At 62.9% G+C, this 14027-nt stretch overlaps 1 protein-coding gene across 2 annotated transcripts; it reads left to right on the plus strand.

Moving 5' to 3' along the window:
• The first annotated feature begins 2050 nt into the window (after positions 1-2050).
• Positions 2051-12734, plus strand: SRF (serum response factor). 2 transcript variants are annotated; one of them, XM_068675470.1, is made up of 8 exons: positions 2051-2739; positions 3630-3896; positions 6700-6961; positions 7253-7423; positions 8529-8648; positions 9141-9332; positions 9734-9810; positions 10088-12734. In XM_068675470.1, exons 1-8 carry the CDS (start codon positions 2194-2196, stop codon positions 10181-10183), a joined length of 1731 nt encoding a protein of 576 aa, XP_068531571.1. In that variant the 5' UTR covers positions 2051-2193; the 3' UTR covers positions 10184-12734. The 2 variants fall into 2 exon arrangements, with proteins under 2 accessions (XP_068531571.1, XP_068531573.1); XM_068675472.1 differs by lacking the exon at positions 7253-7423 and having other exon boundaries at positions 2056-2739.
• The last annotated feature ends 1293 nt before the right edge of the window (positions 12735-14027 follow it).

The raw sequence follows: 14027 nt of genomic DNA on the forward strand, positions 1-14027 counted from the left end.
AACAGCGGGCTGAACGTGCGCGGCCCTGGCTGAACACAGCGCAGGGGGAGCGGGGTGTCAGCATCCCGCTCGGGCCCCCGCGGGAGGAGAAGAGGCCTTGGGATCCACTTGTCTCAGCCCAAATTGAAGGAAAAGCTCAAAGAAAAGCCACGGGAAGGGGAGCAACCTGTGATACCCAGGGCTGGAGAGCAACAGGGTTTCACCAGCACAAGGGCCAACCAGGGGACCAAAAAATGGGTACTTAGGGAACAGTACGAGGTGACAGCAAGCAGGTAGGAGTTGTCCCTGCTGCTGACGACCCAGGACAGGAGATATATTTATAAATATATAAAAAATCAAGGCTCTCCAAGCCAGGTGTCTCCTGCTGGTCGCTTTGGCCACGCAGTTTCCCAGCCCCTTGGAGGGCCACAGGACACCAGAGGGATGCAGGGCAGGAGCTCTCCTCCCTCGCCCTGCTTTTATCTCCTGCCCTGGGGGAAGTCGTGGGAGCAAAATTATTGTAAGCAGCCTCACCTGGGTGCCCCCGCCCAGGGAGCTGGCCCCGGAGCTGCATTTAAGCTCAAGCCAGGGCTTTATGGGATTTTTTAGGCTGCCTCAAAGGTGCTCCCATCTCCTAGGTGCGTGCTGCAGCTTTGTTATCACCCAGTCCTGCTCTTTGCTCCTGTTTCTCAGCCGGTGAGCGGGTTCTTGATGGATTCTGGCCCTGGCTCATTTTGGGGTCACCTGCGCCAGGTGTGGCCGGGTGCTCGGCCCCCCGGGGAAGGGTGGCCAGGGCATGTGATGGGAGGCATGTGAGTGGCAGCGCCCCGCCGGCAGCTATAAATGGCTTGTGTGCTCACTGCAGGAGCATGGAGCCGGGGGGGGGACACCGGGGAGGGGTTTGTTTCTGCTCCAGGAGGCCACGAGGGCTGGTGGCCAGCGCCTGGCCCCCCAGGGATGGGGGCTGCGGGGTGCGTGGGAGGCAGGAACGGGGCTGGCGGTGGATGGGGATGGGGTGTGTGGGGGGAAGAGGGCTCCTCGCAGCTGTGGCTCGTCCTTCCTATGGGGGTTTTGCCTCCTGGGGGGACCCTACAGCCCCGAGGCCGGCCCCATCCCTCTCCCTGAGCACCCACAGAGCCCGTCCTGCCTGGAGGCTGCCGGGCCTCCGCTCTGCCCTCGTGGGGACACCGAGGGAGCGTATGGCGGGGGCACCGCGTGTCCTGCTCATTTGGCCTCCCTGAGCCCCCACCGCTCCTCCTGGCCCCGATTTGAGGCCGGGAGGCTGCCGAGGCTCGACCCCAGCCCCTACAGCGGGGGAGGGGAGGCTGGGGCAGGGGTGCCCGGCCTCTACAGCTGCTGGGGAGACCAGGAGGGAGGCCAGGAGGGCGTGGAGGCTGTGCTCGGGTGGGGTGGAGGCTGGGGGGGGTGGTTTGGGGGATTTAGGGGGGGGTCTGGGGGGAGGTTTGGGGGGTCTGGGGGGAGGTTTGGGGGGGGTTTGGGGGGGGATTTGGGGGGTTTGGGGGGGGATTTGGAGGATTTAGGGGGAAGTTTGGGGGGGATTTGGGGGGTTTAGGGGGTGCTTTGGGGGGTCTGGGGGGAGGTTTGGGGGTGCTTTGGGGGGGATTTGGGAGGTTTAGGGGGGGATTTGGGGGGTTTAGGGGGAGGTTTGGGGGGTCTGGGGGGTGGTTTGGGGGTGCTTTGGGGGTACTGGGGTGGGCAGCTTGATGGATAACGCCCGGATACGAGGGCGGATAGAGCCCTGCGAGCGTCCCGGGGAGGTTTTTAGGGGGGGGGGTCCTCGGGGGTCCTTCCCCTCCTCCCGTCCGTCCCGCCCCGTCCACGCCGCGCGGCCCCTTTAAGCCTCTCCCCCGCCCCTCCGCGCCGCCGCCGGGGCGCGCGCGCGCGTTATGCAAATGACCCCTCTCCCCCCTCTCCCCCTTCCACCAATCAGCCGGCGGCTCCTCACCCCCCGCCGCCCAATGAGGAGGCGGCCGGCGGCGGGGCGCCCGCTCGTCCCCATATAAGGAGCGGCGTGCCCATATAAGGCAAGACTTGCCGCGCTTTTCTATGGGGGCGGCGCGGCGGGGCGGGGGCGGCGGCGGCGGCGGCGGCAGCAGCGGGCGAGCGGGCGGCGGCGCCGGCGGCGGGGCCATGGCCATGGCGGGGCCGGCCTGAGCCCAGCCCAGCCCGGCCCGAGCCGCGCTGGCCGCCGCCATGTTACCGAGCCAGGCCGCGGCCGGCAACGGGGCCGCCGCTGCCGCCGCTGCTGCTGCTGCCGCCTTGGCTCGGCGCACGGCGGGGCCCCGCGGGGCCAACGGGGGTGGTGGTGGAGGTGGAGGCGGAGGAGCAGCGGTGGGGCCGGCGGGCGGGCGGCTGGAGCGGGAGGCGCTGTACAGCGGCAGCGAGGGGGACTCGGAGTCGGCGGAGGACGAGGAGCTGGGCGGCGGGGAGCGGAGAGGCATCAAGCGGGGCCTGGCGGAGGCTGCAGGAGGAGGAGGAGGAGGAGGAGGAGCGGGGCCGGTGCTGGGCCCCGGAGCGGCGGCGGCGGCAGCGGCGGTGGGAGCCGGGTACGGAGCTGGAGGAGGAGGAGGAGGAGGAGGAGCGGCTGCCGGAGGAGGAGGTGGAGGTGGAGGGGCCGTGAGCGGAGCCAAGCCCGGTAAGAAGACGCGGGGCCGGGTGAAGATCAAGATGGAGTTCATCGACAACAAGCTGCGGCGCTACACCACCTTCAGCAAGAGGAAGACCGGCATCATGAAGAAGGTGGAGAGGGCACCGGGAGGGGAGGGAGGAGGGAGGCCGGAAACAACGGGGGTGCTGGAGGCTCGGCCTCCCCCGCCCGCCCCCGGGGCCGGATGCGCACGGCCAGGGGGGGAAAATAAGGAAACGGGGAGCCCCCGCTGCCCCCCGGCCCGGGGTGGGCTGCCCCGGGTTATAGGCGGGTGGGGGGAGGCTTTACGGGGCCTCAGCGGGCGTGGGGGGCTGTGGGGGGGGTGGTCGGAGGCTGGCCTCCACCCCCTGGGGGTCTTCTGTGAGGTCACCCAGAGGCTGGCCTCCACCCTCCAGGGGTCTTCTATGGGAGCAGCTGGAGGCCGGCCTCCACCCTCTAGGGGTCTTCTATAAGATCGGCTGGAGGCTGACCTCGACCCCCTAAGGGTCTTCTATGAGATGGGCTAGAAGCTGGCCTCGACCCCCTAAGGGTCTTTATGAGGCTGGCCTCGACCCCCCAGGGGTCTCCTGCAAGCTTGGCCAGAGGCTGGCCTCTATCCTTTAGGGGTCTTCTATAAGACCAGCCAGAGGCTGGCCTCAACCCTCTGGGGGTCTTCTGTGAGACTGGCTAGAGGCTGGCCTCGACCCCCTAAGGGTCTTTATGAGGCTGGCCTCGACCCTCTGGGGGTCTTCAATGAAATGGGCTGGAGGCTGGCCTCAACCCCATAAGGGCCTTCTTTAAGACCAGCCAGAGGTTGGCCTCGACCCCCTAAAAGTCTCCTGCAAGCCCTACCAGAGGCTGCCCTCAACCCCATCAGGAGACCCCGAGCTGGGTTCAGAACCCACAGTCCCTCCTGCGCTGTTTATTTTTGGGGCGAGGTGGCCCTACACACGTGTGTGTGCCTGACCCCATTGTCCCCCCCCCCCCCGCCCCCTTGCTGCAGGCCTACGAGCTGTCCACGCTGACGGGCACGCAGGTGCTGCTGCTGGTGGCCAGCGAGACGGGCCATGTGTACACCTTCGCCACGCGGAAGCTGCAGCCCATGATCACCAGCGAGACGGGCAAGGCGCTGATCCAGACCTGCCTCAACTCCCCCGACTCGCCCCCGCGCTCCGACCCCACCACCGACCAGCGCATGAGCGCCACGGGCTTCGAGGAGACCGACCTCACCTACCAGGTGTCCGAGTCGGACAGCAGCGGGGAGACCAAGGTAAAAAAAAACGGGGGACCTGGCCCCTCGGGGCTGCCTCCTCTTTGGGGTTTTCTCCTCCTCGGGGCCAGCAGGGTGGCGGCAGGGGGCCTGGCCCCTTGTTTCGGGGCTCCCCACCGGCCCCGCTCGCCCCCCGGGGCGGCTCTCGGCGCTGTTATCTCTCCCCGGGCGTCTCCATGCGCTTGCACTCATTGATAAAAATTTGATTCTGCCTCCATGGCCTTATAAGGCCTGGTTTCCCTCGCCAGAGTCCCTGGCAGGGCCCCTCACATTCCTTATAAGCTGCAGCTGTCTCTTGCTTTGGTGCTGTTTTGGAAGGGGGCAGGGAGAGGACGTGGGGAATGGAAACATTTGGCCGGACCGAGCGTTTCTGCGCCCTGCCCGGCGGCCCTACAGGCGCCGGCCTCCGCGGGTGCTGCTGCTGGAAGGTGCCTGCCCCAGGACCAGGAAAAAGGTCCCCGGGATGGGGCAGCCCCTGCGTCCCCAGCTCCTTGGGGTTGGGGTGTGAAAGCTGGCTCCGTGTCCATGGTGCTTGGGTGCGCGGAGGGATGGGGCACGGAGCTGGGGGCTTTGCGGGGTGTTACGGGGTGCTGTGAGCTCCTGTGGCTCTGCTGGTGGGGTGGGCAGCGGGCTTGCTGTGCCAGCAGCCTCCTGGCTGTCTGGATGCCCCAAAACACGAAGCAGGCAGACCCCAGAGAGGGTGCTTGGACCCCTGTGCTGTCGGAGAGCCCCCAGAAGCAGGGTGCCCTGCGTGCCGTTGGGTGCCGCCACGTGCCCGCTTGCTGCACCAGGCAGAGGGGTGCAGGCAGAGGGGCCTCGCTGCTGAGCCCCATAAATATCAGGGAGTGGGATTGATACCTGTAAGCAGAAGTGGAGACCCCGGTGCGGGTTGCCCCAGGTTGCTGAGCCTCCCCTGGGTGCCCTCAATGCCTCGTGTGAGCTCTGCCAGCGGGCAGAGAGGCCAGCAGCGCTCCCTCCCTTGTGCAGCCTCTTGGGAAGCACTCGGGGCTTCTCCTGGAGGGAAAAGCAAAAAAAAAATAAAAATAAAGTCCCACAGGCAGGGACTCCAGCATCCATTGAGATTTCCGCTGGAAACAACACCGTGTGGCCCCAGAGGAAGCGCGCGCTCGCCCTGTGGTTGCTCTTGCAGAGGTCTCCTGCCCGCTTTCTGGTGCAAGCCCCGCTCGGCGCCCTGCGAGCTCGGTCCCGGCGCTCGCAAGAGGTGGTGCTTGGTGTGGGCTGCCTCGTGGCCACCCGCAGCACTTGCTGTGGGGCCCGAAGGAGCCTTGCGCCTTCTGCTGGGTGTCCGGGGTGCGAGCTGCGCAGGGGGGAGAGCTGCTGGCAGTGGGGTGCGGCAGCAGAGCAGGGGTGTTCCTTCACCATGTGGCCAGCAGCAGCTCTGTGAGGTCCCCCTGCTGTGCCAAGCCCAGCGGGGTCAGGGGGATGCTCTGCTCTTGGGGTGGCAGCTGTGGCATCCTTTGGGGTAGGAGCAGCGGGGTGGCACTGATGGGGTGATCTGTTTCGGAGCAAGGGAAAAGCTGGAGTGTGGAGCGGGTGCTGGAGACCAGCACGGCATCTCCCACGTGCCACCAAAGCCAGCTGGCCTTTGGTGTCCCCGTAACGATGCTGGCTGGTGGGGCTGGGCCATGCTGGGCCATGCAGGTATCGCTCTGCAACGTGGAGCTCGTGGTGGGAATGGGCATGAAGGTGGGGACCTGCAGGGCTGTCCCTGGGCGCATCCAGAGTCCTTCAGTCCTTGTGTGACCCGTGCTGAGGGTGGCCCGGGGCTCGGCTGCTGCTGAACGCTGTCCCCACGCACACAGGCTGGGCTTTGCAGGGTGCTGGGGGGAGCCGAGGTGCCCAGGGGCTTGTGAGCATCCTAGAGGGGCAGGGAGAAGGCGGCGGGTGTCCCAATCCCAAATTCTGTCCCAGCTCCCTCTCTGCTGGGAGCTATTCCTGCAGCCTGAGAGCGATGCAGCGGAGATCAGAGCGACCTGCGGCAGGGCAGAGATGGGGTGTGCGTGGTCAGAGCGTGCCGGCCTGGCTCCTTTGCTCCTCATCATCCCAAAATTTGCCCTTGTGCTTTTAAAGCCATCCCAGGGACCCCGCTGTGCATCTCCTGGGGTGCCTCTCCCAATCCCTAGCGGGATGCTAAGGGCCGGGCTGCACCCTGGGGCCGTGCACCCTCGGGGCTGAGCGTGGGGACGGTGAGGGGACTCCAGCTCTTCCAGCTGGGAACAGGTTGTGCGTGTCCCCCTCGGCCACGTGGGGAGGGTGCCCGCAGCTCCCGCGTCCCGTGCGGCACGGCAGGAGTTTGTGGTTGAGCTCATGGAAAGTGGCAGCGCCGTTATCACGTGCCCCTGCGAATTTGGAGCACGGTGCCAAGGCGGAGGGGGCTTTGCTCTCCTCCCTCCCCGGGCCCTGGGGCAGGGCTGAGTGCCCGGGATTGGCTCCCCCCTTGTCTAAAATGGGCTGCCTTCCCTTTTTTAGCTCTTCGCCGAGCTGTGAATTCCTGGCTGCTGGCAGGCTGACAAGCTTGGGGAACAAGGCGCAGCACGTGGGAGAGCTGGGCCCACCGTGCCGCGCTGCGCCGTGCCGTGCCGCGGGAGGGCTGGGAGCGTGCCCACCTTAACCCTTCCCAGCCGTGCCACCAGCTGTCCCCAAGAGGGGTCTGCACGCAGGGGGCACGCCGGGCGAGGTGTGAGCACCCCAGGGCAGCGGGGAGGTGACCGGGACACCCAGGATCCTGCGTTGTGGCTGCGGAGACCGTGGCACTGACCCATCCTCGCCTCTCCTCCCGCAGGACGCGCTGAAGCCGGCTTTCACCGTCACCAACCTGCCGGGGACGACGTCCACCATCCAGACGGCCCCCACCACCTCCACCTCCATGCAGGCCAGCAGCGGCCCCTCCTTCCCCATCACGAATTACCTGGCGCCCGTGTCGGCCAGCATCAGCCCCAGCGCCGTCACCAGCGCCAACGGGACCGTGCTGAAGACGACTGGAGCCAGCGCCGTGACGTCGGGGGGCCTCATGCAGATCCCCACCGGCTTCACCCTCATGTCAGGTCAGTGGTGTTCGGGGGTTTGAGCGCCCTGGCTGGCTGTCCGTCCGTCCGTCCCCGTGCTCGGAGCGTCTTGCTGCCCTCGTAGGAGAGCTAGAGGCAGGTGGAGGCGGCGGTTGCTGCGTTAGGGTGGCCCCGATCGGGGTGCTTTGCTGGAGATGTAGGGCGCTGCCAGCTGGCCCTGCTGCTGGGAAGGGTGGCAGGGAGCCGAGCGGGGGCAGCACCAAGGAGCCCGGAGGGAGTGAAAAGAGCTGGTGGTGACGGAAGCTTTTCTTTCTCCCTCCTTTTTGGCAGGTGCTTCCCTTTCTCCGGGGACCCCTACCATTCCTCTCACTCAGTTACAGCCGCACTCCCTGGCTCTCCCCAGCCAGCAGGGCCCGGGTACGGCTGGACAGCTGCAGCAGGCACAGCAGACAGTCTTCCGCTTCCCTGCCAGAGCTGGAGGGCAGATCGTGTCGCTGACAGGTCAGCACTCGCTTCTCCTCCGCTTGCTTCAGGTTGGGGGGGATGCAGGCTCCTGCGGGGGTCCCGGTCCTGACCCCTGAGGCGCAGGGCGATCCCGGCTGTGGCTCCGGAGTTTTTTTTCCCCAAAACTCAGGTTTTGAGTGCTGGTGTCTGGCTCTGAGCAGCTTTCCGTGCTTTTGTGCCTGGATTTGCAGTTGGTGACCGCAGCTTAGCGCAGAGGTGGTGAAGGAGGCAGTGTGGAGGAGGTGGAGGTGTTGCGGTGCTGTCTGGTAGGCAGCGTCCTGGGCAGGAATCCCTGGGTGCATGCCCCGGGCAGGGGGTTCAGAGCAGCACGTGAGGGACTATTTCTTGTGTCCTGCCTGCTTCTTGTGTCCAAATCACTAAATCTGATGGTCTGTGTGTTCTCCTGGACTTGTTGTGGCTCCCGTGCGAGGAGCCTGGGTTTGCCTCGTGGTCTGGAGGAGCCAGGAGGAGGATGATGGAGCTGTGTTTGTGGTGTGTGGGGAGATGCCCCACTGGCCTGTGGTTCCTGCTCTGGCATCCCTTGCTCGTACCTCTGGAGATGGGAGCTGAGCCTGAGGGGAGCTTTCTGTGTTGGTGGAGCTGTGCAGCGAGTGCGCCGAGCCCCCGAGGCTTTGGGATGTGCTGCTTGTGGTCCTGGTGGCTGTGGTTGTCCTCGTGCAGGGCACCGTGGTGTCCGTGGAGCTGGGTGAGGTGGCTGTGCCCTGAGTGCTCCAGAAGGTGAAAGCCTGAGCGTTTTGGGCTCTCAGCGCTCTGCTCGGTGCTGCGAGCCCGTCCTCGCAGGGCTGGTTGGGTGCTGGCAGTGCTGGGGCCCTCTCCTCCCAGCATCTTCTGCGCTGGGTCCTGGTGGAGCCAGGAATGGAAACGAGGGCCTCAGGCATCCCTGAGCTGGGCCTGGACGCTGGACAGAAGCCGCTCTGGCATTTCCTTTCCTCTCCAGAGCCCCGCAGGCCAGCTCATGCCTCCTTGGCCCCTGTGTGCCAGGGAAGAGCCTTCCCCAGGGCGGTGCTGAGCCATGCTGAGGAGCTCCGTGCGGCCAGAGGGGGATGAATGCTCGGGCTGAAGGGCTCCCTTCTCTCCCCAGGTGGTACCATGGCTCAGCAGGTCCCTGTCCAAGCAATCCAGGTGCACCAGGCACCGCAGCAAACGTCTCCCTCCAGTGACAGCAGCACTGACCTTACCCAGACCTCTTCCAGCGGAACAGGTAATGGGGACCTTAGGCTGACCACGCTCTCCTTAATCACCGCTGGCACCAGCCCGCACCAACGCAGCTGCAGGAAGCCTGGGATCACTCGGTCCAACTCGATCCCACCCTTTCTGACAGCTTCCCAGCTGGATTTCCCCCTGTGACCAGCCCTTGCACAGGGCACTGGCTTGTTTGTAGTTGTTACCTCTTTATGTGCAGAGGACACCTCTGTTGTCCAAAAATGAACTGATTTTGGGTGCCTGGATGCAGGCTGAACCCAGCTCAACAGCTTGCTCAGCTTCCCCACGACACCCGTAACCCAGGTCGGACTCAGTCCTGGGATATTCGGCCACCAGGCTTCCACCCTTTCACCCTCCCAACGAGCTCCCCAATTCCCTGGGGTTCCTCCAGCAGAGCTTGGGGGGGCAGGACGGGGATTTCCACAAGCTTGGGTGCAGGACGGATGCTGAGCAGGGCCTCACGCTCCCTTCTGTCTCCTCCCGGGGCCAGTGACCCTCCCGGCGACCATCATGACATCGTCCGTGCCAACCACGGTGGGCGGCCACATGATGTACCCCAGCCCGCACGCCGTGATGTACGCCCCCACCTCCGGCCTGGCGGACGGCGGCCTCGCGGTCCTCAACGCCTTCTCGCAGGCGCCCTCGGCCATGCAGGTGTCCCACAGCCAGGTCCAGGATCAGGGTAAGGCAGCTCCCCGCGGCCCTGCTACCTTCTCCTGCTGTGTGTTTTTGCTGTTGGTTCCTGAGGGCTCTTTTCGGAGCAGTCGTGGTGCCTGTAGGAAGCCCTGCTGGCAAGGATGCTGCTCGGTGTATTCCTTTTTTTGGTCCATATCTGTTCTATGCACAGGATTCCTTGAATTCCTAGGGGAAAGGGTTGCTGGTGCGGGGAGGGTGGAAATGTTTTCCAACCTTAATGATTTTCTAGGCGACGGGGAGCTAGGAGACTGGAGGGGACCCCCAGGTGCACGGGGAGGGGACGGAGCAGTGCGAAGCCGTGCGTGCAGGCTTGGGTTGGGGGGTTGTGCCGAACACCCAGCTTTTGGAAAATGATGCAATTTCTGTCATTTCTTCTCTCTGTGGCAGGTGGTGTCCCGCAGGTGTTCCTGACAGCCCCTTCAGGCACTGTTCAGATCCCAGTCTCGGCTGTCCAGCTTCACCAGGTAGGTGCAGAGTGGTGCTGGGGGGGATGTCCTCAATTCCCCCGTGGGGCAGTGCTGCCCCCGATACTGGTCCTTTGGGGCCCTGGCTGCTCGGGTAGGGCAGGTCCTTGGGTCTCGGAGAGCTGGGGAAGCTGTCGGTGCCCCCTGCTCGTGGGTAGAGGAGGTCTTTGCTCTCCTTGGGCAGGCGCCTAGAAGGGACACTGCCACCCTGGCTGCTGGCACGCCTGGGCTGAGGGCATGCTGTCCCCCAGTGCTTGCTCCTCCCTTTTCTCTCTAGATGGCTGTCATCGGGCAGCAGAGCAGCAGCGGCAGCAGCCTGACGGAGCTGCAGGTGGTCAACTTGGACACCTCGCACAGCGCCAAGAGTGACTGAGAGGCCCCCGCTGTGCTGGCCTTGCGCCGTCCCTGGCTTGTCGTGCCGCTGCTGGGGGCTGGCAGCCACTCGTTCTCGTACAGACTGCACCAGTTATTTATTGTTGCCTTTTTCTCACGTTTCCTTCATCCACACATGCACACACACACGCACCCACCCACCCACACCCACCCACCCACACACACACACACAGGCATGCGCCTGGGGCTGCAGGACCCACCTGGGGAGGAGCTGTGCCGGGGGCCACGCAGGGCTTGGGGGGGGGCGTCGGGATGCTGCGATAGCTGTGCTTGTCTCTCGCCAGCCAAAGAAACTCTGTCTCTCTCGAGGGGAGGCTGCGCTCTGTGCTGTAAATAAATACTGGGGGCCGTGCCCAGCCGGAGGCCCTGGATCCTTCTGGGCGCTCCGGGGTTGCCTTGGCTGGGGAGGGATTTTTTTTTTTTTTTTTTTTTTTTTTTTGCTCTGCGTGGGGCCCGGAGCTGTCCCCCGGGAGCCGGAGCGGAGCCGTGCTGGCCTCAGCAATGTGCCTTTGTGGGGGGGACGGGTCCTGGCCGCGGCAGCTCCGCAGAGGGAGCGAGTGGCCAGCTTGGACGTGCATCTCTGGTTGGGCCGGGCACGTGGCCCCATCCTCCTCGTATGCACTACAGCAAAGCCCTCTGCCCTCAGTGCCTCCTCGTCGGGCTGCCCGGCGGCTCTGCAGCCTGCCCCCGGCAGCCAAAATGCTCGGCGGGTGCCCGGGAGCTCGACGCTGCTCCGTGGCCAGCCCGGCCCCGCGCTCCCATCTCAGCCCTTGCACTGCTTGCGGACTCCGTACGCCCGAGAGGGGGACGTGGCTGGATCATTCCCGCGTCCCTCTGCAGCTCCAGCCGCTGCTTTCTAAATTTCTGTGTCTGACGCGAGGCGGAGAAGCAACTCGAGGGGCAAAGGGAAGAGCCCGTGGGGCACCGAGCTGCTGTGGGCAGGTGGCAGGCTCTTCCCGGAGCACCAGGGTGCCCTGCAGGCCGTCCTGGGCTGTGGAGGAGCCTCAGCAGGGCCAGGGGGAAAAAATAAAAAAAATAAAAAATAAAAAAAAAAAGGGCTGGAGCATGCTTGGTCCTGCATGGGAGTTGCTGTGAATGGCTCTGCTACCTAGCCCTGTCCCTGGAGGGAGAGCGAGCAAGTAAGAAGCTGCTGCTGAACCCTTAGGGGAAGGAGCAGCTACTGTAATTTTTTTTTTTAAGTTAAAGACGAAGCCTTGGGGAAAAAAAAAGAAAAAAGAAAAAAAAAAAGAAAAAAAAAAAAGAAAATGACTTTATTTTTCTAAGTGTTAAACTCAGTATTTATGTAATTCTTTAAGGAATAAAAGTTTGGCTCCTGTACAGTTTTCATGGGGTTTGTACCAGGGGGATGGGAGAGGGGTGGGTGGGCACGGAGGCAGGAAGGGGGCCTTGCTTTTTGAGTTTGTATTGTAACCTTGGACATGTTCCCTCAGCATTAGCGTTTAAGCTGCGCTCTCTGCCCGCCAGCACGTGCCAGGGACTGAGCTGACCCGAGCCAGACGGTTGTTTCCTACTTCCCTGCACTGAGGACTCCGTACCCATAACTTCGGGTTTAAGGGGCAGGAGGAGGCAAGTGAAGCAGCGGCTGGCCTCTAGGAGGGGGCACAGGGGCTTGCGGTGTGCCCGGGGGCCAGAGGTGGGCTGGGTTTTTCTGGTGGCCGCTTCCACCTCTGGTCCTGGGCCGCCGGCTGTTCCGTCACCGCTGTCGGTGCGGAGCAGCAAAGGGACATCCCCAGTGCTCTCAGGGGGGCGAATGGCCAGCAGTGGCTGCTCTCCCTGCTTGTGGCACCTCTTGAACTCCTAGCTGATCCCTTGGGCTCTACTTTCCCTCTCCACAGCCTTATCTTGAGCTGCTCCTCGGTGCACAGGTGTGGACGGGTTCCTTCCACGTCCCCCTGTGCTGGGAGCGCTGCACCAGAAGCTGTATGAAAGCCTCCAAAAAAAAAAAAAAAAGAAGGCTGGGTAGCTAGGAGTTCACCCAGGGAGAGAAAGGTGGGCTCAGGGCTCGCGTTACCCTCGTCCCAAGAGCATCGCCGGGGCCGTGCTTTGCTCCGCTTTGCTTGGTGCTGGCACTGTGGAGCAGGGCTGCGGGGCCGGGGGGGGCAGGAGTGCCGTTGCGGGGCGTCTTGCTGCATCCCCTCCCTCGTTCCCCAAAGGCAACTGCTGGTTAAACGCTAATGGTGTATTTTAATTTAAGTGCAGACTTGTAAGAACACTTGTGTATCAGGGACGAAATGGCATTTATTGTGTGGTGACATTTTTAGTTCATTTTACTGGTTTGAGGGTTGTGTGTGTGTGTGTGCGCGTGTGTGTGTGTGTGCATGTGTGCGCGCGTGTGTGTGCATAAGTGTGTGTGGGATTATTATTTTTTTTTTTCCCCTCCAGTTTCCAGGGTTGTGTTTCTGGAAGGATGTGGAAGTAATCACAGTACTATGTACAGAGCTTTCTTTTGTATTAAAAAAAAAAAAAAAAAAGAAATTACTCTTTCAATAAATGTTATCATTTTGTGCACAGATCTGGGGTCTTGGCCGTGCTTTGCAGGAGGGGGTGGGCATCTTAGGGGAAACCCGGCGTCAGTGAATGGGGACCAGAGGCAGCTTCCTGCACCAATATGTGTACCCTGGGTGGTGGGGCATGTCTGGGTGTGATGTGGCAGAGAGAGGAATCCTCCCAATGTCTCTTTCTTTCACCTCTTGTGAGGTGAGACCTGCCCAGCTTCCACCCTGGGGGTCCCAGAGCCGGTGGGGGGGCTTTGGGGGACAGCACACCTGATATGGGATGCCACAGATGTGTGGTGCCGGCTGAGGCCTTGTCGCTGGTCTCGCAGTCCTGGAGCACCCAGATGTGGTGGTTGGGGTGTGCAGCTCCATCCACAGGCCTTGGGGCTAGGAGAAAGACGAAACTGTGCTTTTAAATGAAGCTGTGGGGAGATACAGCGATACCCAAAGCCCAAAATGGCCCAGACAGGTGCCAGTAGGCCTCGAGGACCTAGCTCAGGGTGCATGAGGGATCATCAAGTGGATAAAGGTGGGACAGAAAGCCAAGAGAGGAGGGCTTGTTGCAATCATCTGCTGTTGGGTCAACAGCATCCCAGCTGATAATACAACTGCCAGCCCCTATATAGCAGGTATCATTTTTTAGAATAATATAAGGAAAGTTTAGTGCTGTGGTGAAAGGACCACCCTGTGACCGCACTACTGCTCACAGTGCAATTTGGAGAGCAAGGACAGAAGATAGTACACAAGGTGGTTAGGAGCAAAACACACCCGAAATGGCTCTTTTGCTGCCGAGAGGAGAGGTACAGGGCACACCACAGCCAGCCCCTTGGTGAGCACTCCTACACAGGCATGCCTCATGGCTTGGCACCACAAAACCCACGTCAGCACAAGCAACCCCGTGCTGCTTGGCCGCGGGGCTGCGCACGGCGTGTAAAATGCCTAAGGTGAAGCGAGATAGCACAGACATAATCTCCATTTGAAGGATGAAAGCCTAAGTGTGGTATCAAGGCCGCCAGAGCGAAGACGTGAACAGTGCATAAAAAGGTGTTGGCCTCACAAACCAGATGCCTGCGCCCTGTCTGGCCACGGCCGCTTATCGCCGGTGACGGGTTTGGCTGTGGGATGTCACCAGCTGTGTGCCAGGCTGCGTTTCCCACAGCAGAGCCTTAGCAGCACCTCACGCTTGTGCCATTAAGCACGGCCCTGCTGCAGGTGCTGTACACGCACGAAATGACGGCTGCCGAGACTGGAGGCAAATACCGACAGTCATGTCCCTGCCGTCAGCTTTCCTGTCGTTTTGTGGTGGTT

This window comes from Anas acuta, chromosome 3, assembly GCF_963932015.1.
Source record: "Anas acuta chromosome 3, bAnaAcu1.1, whole genome shotgun sequence".
Classification (NCBI taxonomy): domain Eukaryota; kingdom Metazoa; phylum Chordata; class Aves; order Anseriformes; family Anatidae; genus Anas; species Anas acuta.